This window comes from Tenebrio molitor, chromosome 2, assembly GCF_963966145.1.
Source record: "Tenebrio molitor chromosome 2, icTenMoli1.1, whole genome shotgun sequence".
In the NCBI taxonomy this organism is placed as follows: domain Eukaryota; kingdom Metazoa; phylum Arthropoda; class Insecta; order Coleoptera; family Tenebrionidae; genus Tenebrio; species Tenebrio molitor.
The window spans coordinates 32,562,090-32,583,914 of record NC_091047.1 but is presented as its reverse complement, the minus strand read 5'-3'; the positions used below and the strand labels follow the sequence as shown (position 1 = coordinate 32,583,914).

At 36.9% G+C, this 21,825-nt stretch overlaps 1 protein-coding gene and 1 pseudogene across 2 annotated transcripts in view; one reads left to right on the top strand and one right to left on the bottom strand.

Annotated features, from left to right (window-relative positions):
* Positions 1-21,825, bottom strand: part of LOC138122977 (sperm-specific sodium:proton exchanger-like) — a 96,780-nt gene that overhangs the window by 55,854 nt on the left and 19,101 nt on the right. The window contains exon 8 of one of the 2 annotated variants that reach the window (XM_069037423.1): positions 1,565-1,838. The exons of the other annotated variant lie outside the window; for it this stretch is intronic. Within the exon in view, the coding sequence (XP_068893524.1) occupies positions 1,565-1,838 (274 nt within the window). The remainder of the gene's footprint in view (positions 1-1,564; positions 1,839-21,825) is intronic. 2 annotated transcript variants of the gene reach the window in all.
* On the top strand, positions 6,216-9,172 carry LOC138123858 (uncharacterized; annotated as a pseudogene).

The following is a 21,825-nucleotide window of genomic DNA, read 5'->3' as shown; positions in this document are numbered from 1 at the left end:
TCATTAAGTACACATATTAGGAATTCATTAACCCTATGTGAAAAAATTTATACTTACCTATAGGTTGTATTATCTAATTCATCTTCTATTAACTCATAAAAATTTAATGTCGTTTCTTTTGTAAATCGGAAACGCTTAAAGAATGTATATGCGTCCAAACTATTGAATATTTCCGATCTTACTCTTCTACGTCGAGGAAATCCATTGTCAATAATATCTAAGATGACCAAGTCGTCGGCAATTTCCATTTTTTAATATTAACACGCAATGATTAATTTAATTAGGTATTATTCCGCCTGGCAGCTTCCTGTTACACTTCTAAACCAACTGAAGTCTCGTACCTTACAACTTAAGTGGCGGAATTTGACAACTTAAAATAAATATTGCCTTGACAGCACTTAACATCTGTCACATTGGTGGTACAACTAAATATGTCGATTTAAGGACACTTAAATTTAATTTTAGTTTAAGTAACGCTAAGTGTAGATGGTGCAAACGGGCATTGGTGTTGTCTATCAATTTCAAATAAAAATCAATAATTCGCGATTATGCGATGTTTTACCGATGGAACGTGAAATATACACTGCGTTTTTTATTTCGCTGAACATACAATGTGAAATGGCTATGTTGATGTTCAGTTCTAAAATGGACAAGTCAATTTATTTGAAATAGGCAACCAAACTTACAGATCCATGAATCCTATGTTCAGTAAAATAAAAAACTCACGGTAGATGGATCTGTATTTATGAGTTTATCGTGCCCACAAATCACACACTTCTTCATTTTTAAAAATTAAAATTGCTGAAAGACCGCGAACACCACCGAAGTTGTCAGAATGCGACACCTGGCGACCTGGCACCGGCTTTGAACAGCAAAACGGCATCGAGTTGCTATACCATTCCTCTTAGATATCTTCGATCTAATTAATAGGTAATTTGACATTTGTCATATCATATGACATCTGATTTGCCAGCTGCAACTACCGTGAGATCAATTAAATTTATAACTAGAGCAGGCTATGACTTGAAAATTATATTGGCAACATCGCTGACATCTTGATTTGGTTTGTCAAAGTGACGCTTCAAAATTCAACAAAAAATATCCAACTACGTGTTAACAGTTGTATCGAACATCCGGCTTGGATACAACTGTTAACCCGCCGTTTAATAATTTCTATTGAATTTTGAAGCATCACTTTGATAATTCAAATCAAAGTGTCAGTGGTGTTGCCAATATAATTTTAAAGTCATAGCCTGCTCTAATTATAAATTTAAATGACCTCACGGTACCTATTCGACATAGTTCGGCCAAAAAAAATATCGCGCCGCACAATTCCACAGGAGTCTTGATAGGTATATGTTCTTTTATTGACACTTTCCATAATTGTCACATTTTTTTAAACCAACTCCCGGTTCCCCGGTTACTAAATTTATAACCCACATTTTTGTCAACAATTCATTTTCCATGGACTTTCGCTTATTTCTTACAAGATGTTTTTGTTTTCTTAAAAATCTGTACTTACCTACGTACGCTAAATTAGGTAAATCTATTCGCTATTACCTACCCATGGATAGGATCTGGATCCAGTTTCATTGCGTTTTTTAATATTTGCCTTGTTATCACAAAAGCTTGACTGTGGAGTTCTGCTTTAATCACACAGTTGTATGGTCTTCCAGTTAGGGCACTAAGTTCGCCAACACTTTTCCCCGGCACTATGTAATCGGAGCTAATTTCTTTGAATTTTGTAAGTGAGAGATAATCGACTATAGGAAGGGCCCCCATGTTGGCTAATGTATTCAGGGCGGATGGGCGGGCTGTGTATGATAACATAAACATTCCTGTAAAAGTAAAAAAATACAATTTTGTTTTGTTTTTAAACTAAAAATATATGCTCTGTACACCGGGTGTTATGGAAGTCCACGTAAAACATTTTTTTTGAAGTGAAACTTTTTATGGGAGAGGTTTGAAATTCTGATCGGCAACCTTTTTGTGTGACGAAAAGTGGTGGGGGTAAACACTGTCTCGCACAACGGTTGGGCCAATATTTCCATCTCACTTAATTTGGAGTCTAATTAATAATTATGTAAATTATCTGTTTGACACGATACAAACATCCCTTAAAATTGTGTATACTTCTGTCTTTGTCACACTCACGGCATTTATCAATAATGTCCTCTCTTTTAATTAAAAATGAACAATGAGTTACGCATTTCGATATTGTTTAGTGTTATCGTTAAAATATAAAATTTTGTTGTAAATATGCTTAAGTCAGGCGCAGAAAGAACAAGAGCGTGGCGTGAGAGAAAACGTACGAGTGAAGTGACAGTTCAGAATGTGAAAAAAACGGTGTAAATAATAAAGACAATGAACCAGCAACAAGCAATTTAAACGACTTAATTTTTTTTATTTTCATAATTTCAAGTCATGTTATTAATTAACTAGGTCTATTATAGTGTCTTGGGCAAAAAACGTGATGCCTACATTGTTTTTTTTTAGGAACTTCTTGATTTTAATCAATTTTTCACTTTAGCCCTATTTAAAATTGTTTGCTTATCAAGTTGGTTTTTACTTAAGTTAATTTTTTATGACAGCTGAATTTTACATATCAGATTGTATACTCATTTGCATAAGATGCTGCTTGAAATTTCTGCTCAAATTGTTGTTTTTAAACAACGATGGCCGAAGTGTGCGGTATATTGCACAACATCTTAACATAGTCCGAAGTACTGTGCAAGACACTCTCTCCCGCTTCCGTAAGACATATAAATTTACCAGAAGGCCCGGATCTGTGACCGTTTTCTTCATCTTTCTGTGCTGCGAGATAGGGGACTGCCAGCAAATATTCTTGCTGGACGACTAGCTGCTGCTCGTGGAGTCACAATTTCAGAGCAAACAGTGCGGGGGAGACTTAGAGAAGGAGGTCTGTCTTCGAGATCACCAGCTACAGGCCCTAGACTAACTGCAGCACATCGAAGAGCACGATTAGAGTTTGCACTCCAATATGTGGATTGGGGTGTGAATGAATGGAGAAGCCTTCTCTTCACGGATGAGTCTAGGTTTAGTCCGAGATCACCAGACGGTCGTGAGAACGTCTGGCGAAGACCAGGGGAGCGATACAGTCAATGCTGCATGTCTCCCAGAAATGGATTTAATGGAGGCAGCATTATGGTTTGGGGTGGTATCTCTTTAGATGCTTGCACCGATTTGGTTTTTGTTGAGAACGGCGCAATGACGACACATAGGTACATTCTTGAATGTTTAGAACCACATGTGGTTCCCTATGCGCCATTTATCGGAGAGAATTTTCTCTTAATGGATGATAACGCCCGTCCGCACAGAGCTAGAATTGTGGACCAATATTTAGAACAAGTCAGTGTACAACGTCTTCCGTGGCCAGCGTGTAGTCCCGACTTGAATCCCATTGAGCTCGTCTCGGATTTTCTTTCCCGAAGAGTCAGACGTCGCCAACCCCGACCAGAGAACTTAAACGACTTAAGAGTGGCGTCGGAGGAAGAATGGGCACAAATAACTCAAGATTACCTAGCCACTCTAATTGAAAGTATGCCTAATCGACTAAGGAAAGTGATTAGAGCTCGTGGTGGCAACACGCGATATTAACTTTAAAGGAGAGATAAACTTTAAAAATCGATTTTTTTTTAAGTGTCGCGTTATTACCGCTGTATACTCTGATTTTCATAGGTCCAAAGCGTATTTAAAAATTCAAAGCCGTTCACGAGATTTTTAAATATTGGCATCACAGCGCTGACGTCATAATTACCCAGCCGACTTCTTGCTTTTCTTCAGTGCTGCTTGTCGGCTTCGATATTTATTACGTCTGGGGTGGGTCTAGTGTGCGAAGTGTTGATTTTAGCAAAATGCCTCAATGTTGTGTCTTTGGGTGTAATAATAAGCCAGATAATAATAAAACTGTGAGTTATCATAAATTTCCCAATAGAGAAAATTCGCCGAAAAGATTCAAGACTTGGCTTTAAACAAATTAATCGAAAAAACTTCTATCCTAGTAAAAGTGCCTGTGTTTGTTCCAAACATTTTGCCGCCTGTGAATTTGATGAGACAACAGTGTTGAAAAAAAGATTTTTGAATGTTAATAAAATAAATCTAAAAAAGACAGCAATCCCAACATTATTATTGAAACCTAAACATCAAGAAGAGACGCAACAACATGATGGAACTATTAATAAAAAACGAAAAACGTCCAATTATGTGAGGAAAAACTTTCTCGATTCACTATTAAAAACTCCCGAAAAAACAACGTTTGAGGATGTTTCAACTGCCGTAAGTGATGTCAGCCTCTGTACGGATATTGGAATTCAATGTGAATTAGGTGTCGAAACGTTTAAAACCGTTTTGATACAGGAAAGTATGACTCAGTGGCGTAGATAAGGGGGGGGTCCAGGGGGTCCGGACCCCCCCCAGAGCTGATCCATATTTTTTTACAACTGAATAATAATACTTTTTCAGTATATACTGTCGCGAGCAATAAATTTTGGTCGTCAATGTCATTTCAAAATTTGGTTAGATTGTCACTAATTTAAAAAATTTCCTTGCCTGATTATGCCCACGTCAACAAAGTGTCAAAAAATTGAGAAAAAAATGACAATTAATGTCATACAACGTGATGATAGGTTATGATATTTACGACTCTTTTACAATGGAGCATTTTCAATTGCGTCAAAGAATGACCTTGACGACCAAAATTTATTGCTCGCGACTGTACATAAAGTCATCAGTGTTGAAAAAAAATCACAATTTAAAAATTAAAAAATCGACTACAAAAAATGCATTAATGTTATTTTGGCATAATGGGAGCCCATGGAAATTTTGCATTTAATTTGGTAGTAAAGCTGTCTGTTGAATTAGGTTATATTTTTCTAAGTTTGGGGTTATAAATAGCGTCAATGTCTAGTGCATTGTTGTCAGTTTTACTAGTTGGCAATAGAAGAATACTCAGCCATCGCAGGAAATTCATTTTGATAGGTCCACATGTCAGGCACTTTGGTGGAGGAAAACTAGTGGTTCATACCAACATGTCAACACTTTGACAATGGTTTTAAAGAAAAAATGAATTATATGTAAAGTTGACACAAGTTGCAAAAAAACACTTTGCATTTGCAACAGCACTTTTATGGCATTAGTCATTGGAAACAACTTTAAAACTGTACTTATATTTAAAATATTCAACCGAAACTATGATTTTCTGATCTCTTTGTGCCTTTATTTGGTTCAGAAATATGAAAAAAATGCTGTTGCAAATGACAAGTGGTTTTTTGCAACTGACCTTCGCAAATTTACATAATGTAAGGTGACTAGTTGCAGTGTGCAACAAGAGTTTCGTTAGTGTGCATTTTATAGCGACCTTTTTTAGTAACTTTTTTGTAATTAATTATTTATTTGAGGTTAGGCACAGCATCATTAAATTTAAATTGCAGCAATGCTACCAGTATCTAAAATTGTTCTTTGAGTTTTTTTTGGTATTTTTTAACATGACGAGTATCCTTCAAGTCGGATTGTGATAATTTCATATTCTAGTGTTATAAGTAGCAAACTACATTGAAAACCAAATTTTTATAGGTACAGTCGCGAGTAATAAATTTTGGTTGTCAAGGTCATTCTTCGACGCAATCGAAAATGCTCCATTGTAAAACTTTGTTGACATGGACATAATAGACAGGGGAATTTTTTAAATTTGTGACAATCTAACCAAAATTTATTGCTCGCGACAGTACCTACCTAATACAAAAGTAGGTGGACCCCCCCCCAAAGCAAAAAGCTATCTACGCCACTGGTATGACTACATCAGCATCAGATACTGAACAGCTAATTGATGATACTAATAATAATAAGGATCCTAGTTATACACCTCAATTGAATCAGAGCGATTCGGAGAATGACATCGATGATGAAAACATCAGAGTTAGTGCGGGAAAAAATGAGCCGAAACATCGAAACGGCGAGGATTCTTACACTTCTGAAGTATATTTGGTTTACATGGATGAAATTGTCAAGTTATTTCAATTATGTCAGAAATGTGGGTCCATTACTAAAAACATTGACAAGAGACATTGTGGCAGTGCCTTTTCCATTACTTCGATCTGCGAAAATAATAATCACAAATATGCCTGGAAATCGCAGCCTTATATTAGGAAACAACCTTTGGGCAACATAAATCTAGCAAGCCCGATGTTACTATCAGGTTAATCGACGCTAAAATATTTGCAGCTTATTATTCATCTCATTATTATAGGTTCCAGTTATACAACAATGCAAAATGTTGCCAAATGTTTAAAACTAAAATTTATTTCACACACAACTTATTACAAAATTATCAGCGAATATGTGGCTCCAGTAATTCATGACACATGGAATAATGAAAGAGACGAGTACATAGGAACATTGCAGGAAAATAAAAATTATGACTTGCGGCTTTGTGGTGACGGCCAATTTGATTCACCAGGTCATTGTGCAAAATATCTCTGCTATACATTAATGGAAGTCAATACCAACAAAACTGTGGATTTTGTTCTACTTCAGAAAAAAATTGTCACTGGTGATCTAGAAAAGCAAGCTTGCAATATGGTTCTAGGTCGTTTGATAGAAGATAATGTTTCTGTCAAAATGTTGGTCACCGATCGCCACCGCGGTATCGGTTTAAGGATCCCACAAACCAACGCGGTGGCGGCTGCGGTGGCGGTAGCGGCCGCGGTGGCGATCAGATATTACAATACACTTGTAGTGTTCCTGTTCAGACAGGAGCGATCTGGCGATAACTTCAGCGGTAATTTGCAGCGTTCACAATCGCGGTGGCGTTCAAACGCGTCCTGTTACATTTGACCGCTGCACGCGCTGATTGTTTTCGTGATTATTGCACAAAAATGTCGATCACAACCGAAAAACTTATTGAAAATGTAAAAAATTATAAAATTCTATATGATCTTTCTCATCCAGAATATAAAAATAATCGAAGAAAAAATAAAACGTGGGATGAAATAGGAGCCCTGTTAAACACTGACGGTGAGTACCTATTCATTACTAATAAAATGTACAATAGGTATTTTATATTTATTTTTGGAGATGCAAGTAATTATCTACAATTCAATGCGAAGTGTTAACACGAATTAGCAATTATTATTGTCTATTGAAGTAATTAGTAAATCTTTCGCGAACTTCAAAAGCGAAATTCGTTGCTCTTCGTCCATCAATTGGTAAGGGAGCAAAACCGTCCATTGGTTCATACGGGTCTAACAAGTGAAGAAAATGCTGATCAGATTTTTTGACTCGTAAATAGTTGTGTAGAACACATGCTGCATTTACAATCTGTTTTGTAGTCTCCACCTTAACTTCAATAGGCCTAAAAAATACTCTCCATTTCTGAGTTAAAATTCCAAAAGCATTTTCCACTACACGTCTAGCACGACATAATCCCTTGTTGAAGTTCTCCTTTCTGTTGTCATGTCGTACTTGTCTATATGGATATGGACGCATCAAATATAGAGATAGTGTAAAGGCTTCGTCACCGACAAGTACACAAGGGGTAGCTTCATTCTGCCCTGCTAGTGGTCGACTTGGTGGAAGATCAGATGTGCCACTAGCAAACCTTTGCCCCATTTTTGACACCTCGAAAATTCCTCCATCACTATTTTTACCATACGCACCGACATCGATACAACTGAATTTATAATCTGGGTCCACCATAGCGAGTAAAACGATAGAAAATTTATGTAAGTAGCAAAAATGATTTGAGTCAGTTTTATTAGGGCATTTTATGGTTACATGTTTACCATCAATGCTTTCGATACAGTTTGGAAAGTGCCACTTTTCTGGAAATCCAGATATTGCTTTCTCCCATATTTCTGCAGTAGGTTGAGGCATGTATGTAGGTTGAAGCCTTTGCCAGATTACATCACATACTTCGGCAACAATGCTACTTACTGTGGAAAAACCCATGCGAAAACTATGACCGACAGTGCTAAAAGAATCCCATGTGGCCAGAAACCTGAAAAACAAAAACATACGTATAGGTACTAATTTAAATTGAAGATCATTCCCTTGAATTAGGTATTAGTAGTTCATTAATTTCTCCATTAGCAGAAACACAGAAATAAAACACACCGGTCGACTTAATAAAACATTTCTGGGTCCCTACCCTATTGGATACATTAATCAACTAGGTACTTATAGGTACTAATTTATTTTCAGGTGATACTTTGAAGAAAAAATGGAAAAATTTGCGCGATTGTTATGCCAAACACTTACGATCAGAAGTTGTTACTCACACTGGTCAAGAACGAAAAATCCTCGATCGCTACAAAACATGGCCGTGGGCGAAGCAAATGGAAATATTTAAGCGTTTTTTTGCAATTTGCTAGTACAAATACTAATGTAGCTAACGTACCAGGTGGATATGAGACAATCCCGTTGCAAAGTGAGGGAGAAGAGGTTCTACGATCTGACAATGCAGGCGCCGATACAGTTTCCCAAAACGAAGACGACCTTTTTCATGGGGGACCACTATCGCCAAACGCTTCCATAATAACTAATGCTCCAGTAACTAGCACACAAACTGTAGTCACTCAAACAACTAACACATCAGACACTGCTAGAACAAAAACTCCAGTCACTCCTAGAACCAACACTTCTCAAAGAAACAGTACTACTCGAAAGAGGCGATTGGAGGAGCAAACCCAGACGCCAACCTCAATCGATAAAGTTATAGCATATTTCCACAAAAAACCTTGCAACAATACACAAGCGGCGTATGATGACGTAGATCTAATATTTTTAAGTTACGCAAAAACTTTGAAAAAATTTTCGCCAAGACGTCAAACTATGATAAAGTTTAAAATAGCCCAATTGCTCATGGAAGAAGAACTAAATCAACAAGCGGAAGACGGATACACCACCACTACAGTCAGTGTACATCCTGGCCCATCTTCTACGGAGACATCTGCTATGACTATAAACTCTCCTGTCTCAGAATCAGATTATACTCAAATGACATACTCGTCCAGCGACACCAATGATCATACTACTCAAGGTGTGGCTACTAGTGCCTCCTTCTACGAGGGATTTTCAGAGTCTCTTCATTATTAATCCAATTAATGTATTGTTTAACCCGACTAATTAATAAATAAGTTGCATTAATCTAAGAATATATTACGACTACAAAATGATTTTCTACCTTAGTGTGACTGTCAGACGTTCCACTGGTTCGATGGGTTCCCGATAATTAGTGCACTGCTTTTGTATATCATCTTTGATAAGATTTAAAAGTTCATCAAAACATTCGAAGTTCATTCGAAAATATAAGAAAAATATTTCCTCATCATTTCGAAGGAGTGGGTATAATTTGTGAAATTCACCTTCCTTCCGGCGGACCATATTAATTTCATGCACCCATTTCCTTGTTTTCCTGAATTTAATTAAAACAACAAAATAATTACATCGTACAATACTTTTGCTTCGGTACTTACCTTATATTTTCGGCGTCTTCTAAGAGTGCAGTCAAAACTAGAAACTCTTCAGATTCACATTCACAGGAAGCCATATTGATATCAACACTAAAAAAAAAACCAAATGCGACTGCGATCCAGCGAACAAATCGCTTTGGTTTGAATGCTACTGATCGCGATCGCAATCGCCACCGCGGCCGCTACCGCCACCGCAGCCGCCACCGCGTTGGTTTGTGGGATCCTTTATTGATGAGAACGAATTATAAGGATATCGTTCACGAATATGATGTATGGCATCTCGCTAAAAGTTTAGCACAAAAATAAAGGTAGGTACCTGCATGGTGCATATACGTACATATACATTATTATGTATATCTACGTATTACCACATTAAACAATGTGGTTTGACAATTTTCATGTTTTACAGGTCTACGAAAAAAAATATGAGGTGATTGGTGCATGGAAATGCAGCATTATAAACCATTTATGGTGGTGTGCTGAAAGTTGTGAAGGAAGTGGAGAGCTTCTTATTGAAAAATTTACTTCGATCTTGTATCACATAACTAATCAGCATTCATGGGAAAATGACTCCACCAAAAAAATATTCAAAAAATGTGCACACGGTGAATTTACAGCGGAAAAAATTCAAACAACAAAGTGGATACAGAAAACTTCACCGGAATATATTATTTTAAACAAAATTATTACCGATAAAACGTTCATGAAAGACCTAGATCGTATAAAAAATTATTGTCATACTGGAAGCTTAGAGAGTTACCACAATAAGCGATTGAAATACATACCCAAACGATTGCACTTTTCCTACTATTCAATGCTTTATAGGTCTGAAATTGTAGTTCTAGACCACAATTTTAATGCAAATAGCGAAAGACAAGTAATGCATTCTTATTGGAATTTTTCCAAATCAACAAAACAGTGGGTTAAAAAAAATGTATATGTCCATTACGACGATTGGCACATGCATTTAGTAGATACAGTGGTTTTATATGTGAAAGGAGAGATAACAATACCTGCTTTCCGAGATAGTCTTAGATTTCCACTGGATATACCTGATAATATTTATGATATACCAAAACCGGAAGGCGATTCGGCAGAAGCAAACTTCTCCAGATTTTCCAAAGAGTGACTTGGTAAAAATCTTGTAAAAATCAACATGTACAAAGAGTTTTCTTCAATTTATTATGTAAAACAATAACAATAAAGTGTTTTATAGGTATATAACATAAGTATTTTCTTAATAAAAATATTCAAAACCATTAGTAGCCTGAGACCGCTTAAATCCTGTATAATTATTTTCCTCATCAGGAAATGTTTCTCTAATCACATGAACTACACATGATGGTATTACTTTTCTATTATTTTTTCCTAAAGTGACCCAAGAATTAATCCAATAAACGAATTGTTTATACGCTACGTGCCGCCAGATTCTGTTGTTGGTTTTCATGTAAATTTTCTTTTTTATAACATCCTTCTCGTGTAATATCATATGATGGCGGGCCGTGTTGAGAACCTCAATATTTATAACCACGTTCTCAAAAGAGCTGTGATGAACAATACAGGTAGTATTTGGCTCAATCCTATTTGAAATAATTGTTGAATCTTGGCAGCAATGACATTCAGCCTCTGAAGACATCAGCACACAGCAGCCACATTTGCACCAATTTAATCCTTCTTTTCGATTATTACCCATCGCCTCGGTATTATCAATATCTTGAGGGCCTTCTTCAGTTTCATATCTTGATTCATATTGATAAGGTTTTTGCGTAGCCATAATTACAATAATATCAATAGGTATATGATAAACAATTACTGTAACGAGCCGTATGTCTAACACAACAAGATAGATTCAGACTACAAATGTACTAACTAAATGCAGGCAAGGCAGCTGGAGCCGAAGCGATGCTTGGGTAGTAGTGACATCACTCGTACATGCAGCCATTTACAAATAAATTTATAACTTTCTTATCACTTAGGATAAACGAGAAATTTTTTCGCGAAAATATTTACAATAAAACGTGTTATTATAATAATGTAATACCGGCATATCGCTTTTGCAAAGTTTATCTCTCCTTTAATTTGGCAGTACTGTTTCAAGATATTCATAACATGTTAATTTCTAACTCTTCAATTTTCTTGTTAATTTATTTTGTGTTAACTTTGTTTTTTAGTGTTAAGTTGATGTTTTATATTTATTAATACAATTTTAGATATTCTATGACTTCCCATAAATGAAATCGACAATTTGGAGGGTGTCCGGAATTTTTTGAGCGGCAGTGTAACTGCAACCTTTTAAAATTCATACCCGCTCATCTGTTTACACATCCATTGATAACGAAGCACGAAAATCAGTAAAAATTTTATCGCATAATAGTAGTTTATTTAACGAGTTCGTGTGTAAATTGGTTTCCTTATGGCATGAGTCGACCAGTTTAAAACGCTCGTTACGAACGAGTTGAATACGTTTTTTGTTCGACGAGCTTGACGTTTCGTTTGGACAAGTTGTGACAATTATCAAAATCCGTTCACACAGGAGAAAATACTCAAATTCTGACAGTGTCGATGTCGAATAAAAATAGATATTTATGCATTAAGGGAGATATGAACAAATAAACCGAGGGGAAAAACATGAATAGTTATCTCCCCTGGCGCATACTGTTGGCTTAAAAAAAACAGGATTTGAAATCTGATCTAATGTGAATTGGAAATTTAATTTGTCAATTTATGTCGATTTGTGTCCGTTTGACAGTAGTTTTTCTGACACATAAGTGCAGTTTTTTAACCTAAACTCTAAAAGGCCGTTTCAAACTACACTTCGCCGCAAAATTAACGCATAATTTAAAAAATTAATCGTATTCCATTTTGCAAATTTTTTCACTGCTAGTTGGAAACCAAAAATGTTCATTCAGATTATCTTCATGTTTTTGTGCGATATTCATTAAAAACCATTGATTAGTTTTTGTTAAATTCTAAAAAAAACCAAAGTGTTGCACTTTTTGCTCATTGGTATCGAAGAATTTTGCTTCATATTTATTAACCAAGTGAGCTAGACATTGTTTCTGTCATATTTTATAATAAAATGAATTGTAATCAACGACATTCAAGAAATCTTTCACCGGAAGAATGTACAGTGGCAGTAGCACTTTCCGAAGAAGGAAGAACGCAGCAAAGTATTACGGAACGTTTTGGTGTGATGCAACCAACCATTTCAAGAGTCATAATTCGGTACCTAGAAACTGGAATCAACAAAAGACGAACGGGAAAGGGGCGAAAACGAATGACAACGGCTAATCAAGACAGATTTTTCAGATTACAGACGTTAAGACAGAGGTTTCTAACAAGTACTAGCCTTCAAGAAGCCTTTTCTTTAAGGTATAACGCTCTGATCAGCCGAGACACAATTAGGAGAAGGTTAGCAGAATATCAGTTACTACCCTACGTTCCTGCTACTGGTCCACTTTTAACGGCAGAACATCGTTTAGAATTTGCTCATGCACATTTAAACTGGCAAGAAGCTGATTGGGCTAGAGTGCTGTTTACGAACAAGTCTAGGTTTTGCAGATTTTCCAATGACAGGCGTATGAGGGTTTATAGACGACCAGGGGAACGTTACGTTCAATGTAACATTGAGTTTAAGCACTGAACGGCACTGAAGACGGTCCACCCGGTCTTACTCTAAAAATCCAAAATCCACGGCTCAACACAGAGTTTAAGCACTGACAGGCACTGAAGACGGTCCACCCGGTCTTACTCTAAGAGTCTCCATCGTCCAAAATTGAACGACAGAGTTTAAGCACTGAAAGGTACTGACGACGGTCCAACCACTGTTACTCTACCAATCCAAAAACGATCGCCACCAAAAGCCCGTCCTTTTGCAACGTCGCAGCCCCCCGACTGAACGACGCCAAGGCTATCCAAATGTTCCAACAGTGGATGACTCGACTTGGACTGGGACTTGGACCGACGACGACGCTGGTCGCCGCTGGTGCAACACAGGTTTGCTGCTACGGATGCCAACGTCCTGGTATCCACCAGAAAAATTGTCCAACCTGCAACGTAACCGACTCCGGAACCAGCGCTCTCAATGGGTTCTGCGCCCTGAACGTGAATCCCATGGTACAGTTAATTTCAAAATTATAGAGTACACCTAATTTTCTACAGTGTAAAATGCACTTACATTTTTTGTCAATGATCAATGTCAATTTTGACAAACCAAATGCCTAATCTAACCGAAAACGCGAAAGTGCTCATTCTTTCCAAATTAGAAGATGGGTGGTCCATCCGAAGGGTAGCTCACTATTATAACATCGACAAGAGCACCGTGCAGAGGATAAAACACACTATTATGGTGATCTAAAATATCAACGACATTTTATGTTGTCAAACTTACCTAACCTATATAAAAAATATGACACTTAAATTTCAAAAAGGCATCTTTACATGTGGAAAAAACTGTAATAAATTGACTTCTTGATTTTTGAGGTGTACTCGATAATTTTGAAATTAACTGTACCACGACGAAGCCCAACAGTCTCGGTATCTATATCCGGTGTACAAGAGTCCGCCATCGTAGATACCGTCGCCTGCTACAGTGTCCCCAGCGCCGGTCTCGACAAACACTTGTTAGCAACCGGCCACCCAACGCAAAAGGTAATCGTGAAAGCCACCCGCGCCGACAACCACGCTAGAGACTATCAGCCTCCAACAAGTAGAATCACGCAACCAGCTATACACGACGGACGAAACGTCTGGAATGCATACCAGGCTCAAGGTAGTAGTGACTACCTTATGCAAGACGCAGCCGATGCTCTGATGGATTACGAGATGGAATCTAGTTCCGGGTACGACAGCCCGATAAGAATCCACCAAGCCACTTTGCACCTTCGCCCTGTGGAAGGGGCCTCACTCCCAGAGAACGAAAAGGAACGACTCAACGCCCTGCTGGATCAGCACGCCGAGTTATTCGCCTGGATCAGCACGCCGAGTTATTCGGGAAAACTGAACTTCCAACCCCCTTCGCACAGTACCGAATCGATGCTGGTGACAGCACCCTGATCGCTTCTCCCCCATATCGACTCACCCCGGGTAAGAGACAGACTACCCAGACAGAAATCACGCCATGTTAGAAACCTTCCAAACATTAAAGAAGCAGCTCACTAGCACCACTGTCCTCCGGACAGCTGATCCTACCCAGCCATTCATCTTACGTACCGATAGCAGCGCGTACGCTCTTGGCGCAGCCTTACTCCAGGGGGAGGCGCCCGAGGAATGCCCCATCGAGTACGCTAGCCGCCTTCTCACCAAGAAGGAAAGGAACTACTCAACCAGAGAAAGAGAAGTATTAGCCAATGTATGGACAATTAATAAATTTCGCAGCTACGTCAAAGACACCAGCATAGTCGTCATCATTGATTGTCGACCATTACCTTGGTTCATCGCCCTGAAGCCACCCCCCGACTTCTACAACTCCACGAAAGCTGGAAGGAAGTTCGAGAGACCCATGAAAAGGAACAAGATCGCCGTGAGCAGTACGCCGACTCCAAACGCCGGCTTACAGCTCCGTTCCAGCCCGGTGTTCTGGCGTACGCCAACCTCCATGCCCTCAGTAAGGCAGCACATGGATTCAAACGACCCTACGAGTTGTGTCCTAGCCGCCCGAGACAAACCAGCAGAGCCCCTTGGTATCTACCACGTCTTGCAACTCACCCCGTATCCAGAATCTGAGGACGCCGCGGCCAAACAGATTCACTCCATCAAGAAGCGCGGCAGACCGCGAAAGAATCAGGTCCAATAATCGGGCCGATTCTATTAGACCTGAGGGGGAGGATGTAGCATAAATCACGGATGTAGTACCAAAACGCCCCGTACTAACCCTTTCGAAGCGCTACCGTCGCCAGCGAGAATCTAATCGCTGGGCCCCTACCATCATCATTAGCTGCGCGCCGTCGGAGCGTGCCGCACCATCCCCAGCCAGGCTATAAAAGGGATGCAGGCATGGACAAATGAATGATTATTCATATGATCATTCGAGCTCCCTCAAGAGTCTCACCACAATCCTTTGTTGACTTTGTTTACCTTTATGTAAATAAACAATTTACAACACAAATCATGTTAAAAGTGACTCCACAACGTGAGGCATAATGTTAAAGTGTAAAATAGGTAGATGTTCTAAGTTTGATACTTTGTAGGTAGATCCAGCATTTGCACAGTCATTGTTATTTAATGCACAATGTACTGGAAATGGTATTGAAGCTAATGTTATTGAAGTCACCGTAGAATCTGATGTGCCAGTCTCTCACATTGAGCAACAAAATTTTGAACGCAAAGACACATCTGTAGTCAGTAAATAGAGTCTTTTTCTTTCCTCAAGAGCCCTTTGTACCACAATATATAAAATAAAATAATTTCCGTCATCTTGTTCGATTTGACATTCTAATTCTGTCATTCTAAGAATCTGTCATCAACTGTTATCTTATACGTTTTTTTTTTGTTAATCACACATCTGTTTCCTGCAATTTGCGTTATATTTTATTATACGGTAACATTCTCGTATAACGGAACAGAAAATGCGCTACCGCAAACTCCCTATTATGTCATGATAAATTATTTTTGACAATTACAAAAGTCATTAAAAACGCTTAATGTTTACTTTTTTTGATATGCTTGTCTTATATGGACAGTGTAATGAGAGTACCACAGTTGCTGCTCAAGAGTACGCAGTTCGTTTTCCCAATAGGGAACATCCTAGCAGAAATACTATAACCTGAAAAATACCTACTATACGTCCGTCATTGCACAAACAATGCAGATACCCAACAATGCATATGGATCATCCATAGCTACAAATAAAGCAGGAAAACTAATTTATAGGTAACTTAACAATAACATCAACAACAGGATTGGTCAGTTTAAATTGCTTCTTTCCTAATCACTACTTAAGATAGATTTTTTTGAACATTTTTCCTATTATTCCCAGAAGATGATGAATTCACGGTATTATTTTGGTCCGCCAGTTCTGATAGACCCTGTATATTAGGCATTCACGATCTTTTTGGGACCTAGTTGGCTATGATTTTTTCTTTTCATGTTGGACTAACTGATTCATTTATGCAATGGATGCATTTTTTTTTTCTGTCAGTGTCTATTCGACATTTTGTTGCCACCGCATTACCAGATTTATTATTTTAATAATCGTAAGAATTAAGTGTACAATAGTTATTTAATAAACTAGTTTGTTAATGAAGGCGATTAATAATCGAAACTGTTTAAAGCACGAACGAGTGTAGCGAGTGAGTTGAGATTATTAATCGTCCATTAATAAAAGAGTTGATTACAAAATTTTTTCGTTGACCGCAAACTTTTTTTTTGATGACAAATTTTAAAATTAAAGCCAAATCAAAACCAATTTCATCTTTTTCCATAAAGATGAGACCTTATAAATACCTTCATTCTTTTTTTGGTCCTCAGGGTAGGCCATTTTAAAATTTTTCAACACTTTCTATTCACTTTTCCACAAAGAGTGTCAGAAGACGTCAGCTCCATTCACATTCAATTTCACGTAAAAATCACGGTTGCTACGGAAACCTAGTTACCTTTGCAAAATATGACATGCGAATTATAATCAAAAATGTCGGTTTTTGAAAAAGTGAATTTGTAATTGTGCAGTTATGGAGCTATAAAATATAGAAAACCCTGCTGCACTACCTGCTGCAGTGTTGGTAAGTGCAAACAATGCATGTTCGAGGTTGTTTATACATCAAAATTTAATCAAAACGTCAAAATCGCAAAAATCGTTGATTAATAAAAAATAGTGTATTAATGAGGTCCATTAATACACTATAATTTAGACAAAAGAATTCATTCATGTTGAAATTAACAAGCGGTCAACGGAAAATAATTTTAATTTCCGTCAAAGGAATAGCCAAAATTGCCTACTGCAAATCAAAGATTGAGAACATAATTTTAATATTTTTCTAGAAATAGGCTTACAACTAACGGAATGTGTTGTTACTGCATTTACCGCAATATCAGTTCTAGTAAGATAAAAAAGCCAGTTCATAAACACTAACAGCAAAATACTAAAAACCAGAAACACCACACAGAACTAACGTCAACAAAATTAATAACAAGTTTGTTATTAAAGGTAGGTACTTTTAGACACTCTTTGACACTGCATTTTGGCAACTTCACGGAATTCATTAGTTATCACTAGACTTACGCGAAAAATAGTGAGCGCGTTGGTCCGTGGAGCGCGTCAAGAATACCTCCCACCATCACGATCCAGTGCAGCGCGCTCGTATTATAAAACGATCCACGGTTCACCCTCGCAGCGAAAAGATAGCGGTGCGACGCTGTAGCGGACTGGTGGGGAGCGCCAACTATTTTCCGCCTAACCCTAGTTATCACATTCGTTTGTGAGGTTATGATTATTTAGTGACATTCCCCCCAGAAGTGGTGCCGTGGAGATCAGACGCACTAAAGCTTTGCCAAGACAGATCTACCCGGACATTTTTTTTAACTCTGAACATACTTATTCCCTATGTTCAATTTTAAAAAACATAGGTCAATGCATTGTGAGTTGCTATGCAACCAACTATACCGAACACCAGAGATTTTGAAATAATGTTAAAAATTGTTCCGATTGATGGAATTGGTCTAAAGCCGGCCACACACACAGAGGGAAGAATGTGCTTGTCCTAAGTTAAACCCGTACTCTCTGTGAGTACACACACACTACTGCTTCCCCGTCAGTTGTGCAGCAAACGTTCATTGTGATGGTGACCAAAAAGGAAATTTGTCTGATAACAGTGGCGTGCCCCTGTATTGTATTCACGAGACATATTTCGTAAATCAGAAAAAATACGGCCGCCACTGAATTTTAACCGAAGCATGCAGTACTTGTCGCCACACACAGTAAGTTATCCCCGCGCGGGTTTGAATGTGCACGTCAAAAATCAAGACGGTCTTGATTCCAACTGACTAGAATGCGCGTGCCACATTCTTCTCCACACACACGGAGTTTTAACTCTTGACTCTTCCCTCTGTGTGTGTGGCCCCCATTACATGTGTTGCATTAGAAATGTCGCGCACACTTCTAATGCTCTGATTGGCATAGAATAACTGCATTATGTGTATTTCTTCTTCAAACAACTTGACCATTTTGTTAAACTGTCAAGTACTTATTTTCGTTACTTTGGTTACGTGATTACATACATGCATTGCCCTGTGTTTTTTAAAACTGAACATAGGGAATAAGTATGGGCTATGTTCAATGTTAAAAAAATGTACCGGTATAGTAAAATATGTCACTTATCAAGACGGCGGTGACTCTAAATTAGCCTGTATTGAAATTGTCACAAGTGTCAAATTACAAAATAAACTAAGCAAAAATGCATAGGGAATTTTTCTTTTTCTGAATTTTTTATAAATACAGTTTAAAATTTGTAATGAAATGTGTTAGAAATATAAAGGTGTTTTTTTAAATTTGCCGTCGAAGTAGGCGTTGGAGAGTCGATTGAGATCGCACCACTCGTGTAAAAGCCTAAGATTTAAACAGCTGATCCGTGATCCGTGATCCGTAACCTGTATTGTGCGTTCACAATCGACAGCTCAACGCCTACTTCGACGCCAAATTAAAAAAAAAAAACACCCGTTATAGATATACACATTAAGGGCCGGTTGCACCAACGCCAGTTAAATTTAACTGTTGGTTAAAATGCTTCGTTACTTTAGTTACCTATTGTTATAACAATGTTTTCGTATATTTTAATCTGTAGTTAAATTTAACTCACGTTGGTGCAACCGGCTCTAAATATATTGTTTCAAGTACATACTTGTAACATTTTAAATTTATCGCGGGAGGATTGGGGCAATTATTTTGCTTTCTAAGAAAAATTGTCGAATTCCCTATTCATTTTTGCCTAGTTTATTAAGTTTTTAATTTTTATTTATTTATTTTATATTTTTTATTAATTAAAACCTCGTTCTATTTCATTTATCTGACTTTTAAAACTTCTTGAATGTTTTAAAATCTGACATTTACATTTTCAAAATTGATACAAAAATCAAAATTGAGGTTATCTATATACAGGGTGACTGACGAAAAACCTTTGACGCTGTATCTTACTTATTTTTTATGCGATTTGAATAAACCACACATTAAATGAAATAGTTCGAAAAACCCTTCATTATTATCCTATTCGATATTTTTTTCGACATTTATTTTTTGACAGACGATAGCCAACTTTTTTTTTTCAAATTACACTCTATATATTTTTTTATTCCTTCTTATAAAGAATCTTCTTCTGAATATTCGTACATTAAAAGAAAAAACAAAAAATGTATTTTAATTGAAAAAAATTGAAAATCAAAAATCAAGTAATCAAATTTGTAAACAATACAAAATCTATTCTAGTTGCTCAAAATTTCCTCAATGCTGTTGCAGACACTGTCGATACCTTCTAGAAATGCCCACCTTTGCATTCAGTAAAAAATTTCGGGGTTTTTCCTGACATACTCGCACTATCCTTTTTTTTAACTCATTTTGGGTACCGTTGGGGTCAAATAAACATTGTCACGAAAGTTTCCAATGAATATAAAGAAATCCAATGGATTCAAATCTGGGGATCTAGCGGGCCATCGAATAGCTCTATGAGCACCCATTCATCGTTCACCAACATAATTTAAATTATTTAGAAATACAAAATTCATGTGTGCATGATGCAACACGACTCTATTCAACACTGCTAATGGTATCTCATCTAGAAAGTTGCTTATTTCGTTTGATAATAAATAATATGATATTTTGTTTGATTGATACTGCTATCAATATAAAAAAGAGCCACTAGTTCATTCTATCTCCAAAAATGCCACACCACACGTTAACACTAAATCGTCTTTGGAAATTTTCTTCCATAGCAAGATTATTATTATTATTATTATTATCATCAAACTGTTTTGACAAATGAATATTCAGAGCTTACTTAGTCATTTCGAGCATTTAGAACAAACTTCTCTCTTGTTTATTTTGGTCACTTGATTTTAAAATTTTGTACATTTACTCTTTAATTTCTTGACTTTTCTTTAATGAATGGGTATAGTTCTTTGCATTTTTATATTCAGAAGACAAATCTCTACAATACTGAATTAAAAAAAAATGTACAGTGCTATTTGAAAAAAAGAAGCTGATGTTCATCTGTCAAAAACTGGACGGAAGATTTTTTTTTTAATTAGTTGGTAATGAAGTGTTTTTAAAATTATTTCTTTTGATGTGTAACTTATTCAAATCGGATAAAAAATAAGCAAGATACAGCGTCAAAGGTTTTTCGTCAGTCACCCTGTATATAAAAATGAATCGCCGTTCGTTAGTCTCGCTAAAACTCAAAAACGACTTGACCGATTTGAATATTTATTTTTTTCTTTTGTTCGCTTTAATACAGGGGTGGTTTAAAAATTTAAAAAAATTGGAAAAGTTGCCCGGAAAATTGGAAAATTCGGGAAAAACTGAAAGTGCTTTTTTTCTGTGGGAACGGCTGGAACGATTTGACTAATTTTTTTTTAATGTTCGGAATGATCCGTATGAGGTTTTTATACAAAGAAAAATTGGAAAAGCTGCCGGGAAAATTGGAAAATTCGGAAAAAACTGAAAGTGCTTTTTTGTGATGGATATGCATAATTCTTTTTTTTTTGTTTTGTTCGTAGTCGTGAAAAAGTTTTCAGAAAAAAAAATCGGGACAATTACAAAGGCAAGTTGAAAAATTCGGGCAAACTGCAAAAATTATAATTTTTGTATGCATTCTCGATCATAACTGACGATAGGAACAACATATTTGATTAATTCTTTTTTTTTGGTTCGATATGCCCCGGGATGGAAATAACTCAGTAGAAAAAAAATCTGGAAGATTTGGAGAAAAATCTGGAAAAACTAAATTAAACTAATTCGGCGAAAACTGAAAGTGCTTTTTTGTATGAACTCAAGACCATAACTCATGATTCGAACGATGGCTATGCCTAATTCTTTTTTGGTTTTGTTCGTTAGGGTTTTGGATAAGTTTTCGGAAAAAAATTGGGACAATTACAAAGGAAAGTCGGAAAATTCGGACAAATTTCAAAAATTATAATTTTTGTATGCACTCTCGATCATAACTGACAATAGGAGCTACATATTTGCTTTATGCTTTTTTTCTTTGTTTTCAATTGAAAAAAAAATCTGAAAGATTTGAAGAAAAACCTGGAAAAACGCAATCCAGTAAATTAAAATAAAATTACATTTGCTTTTACTTTTGTGTTGTTTCGCGATCTATCCAACAAATGTAGTACTATTGTGGGCAAGAAAAGT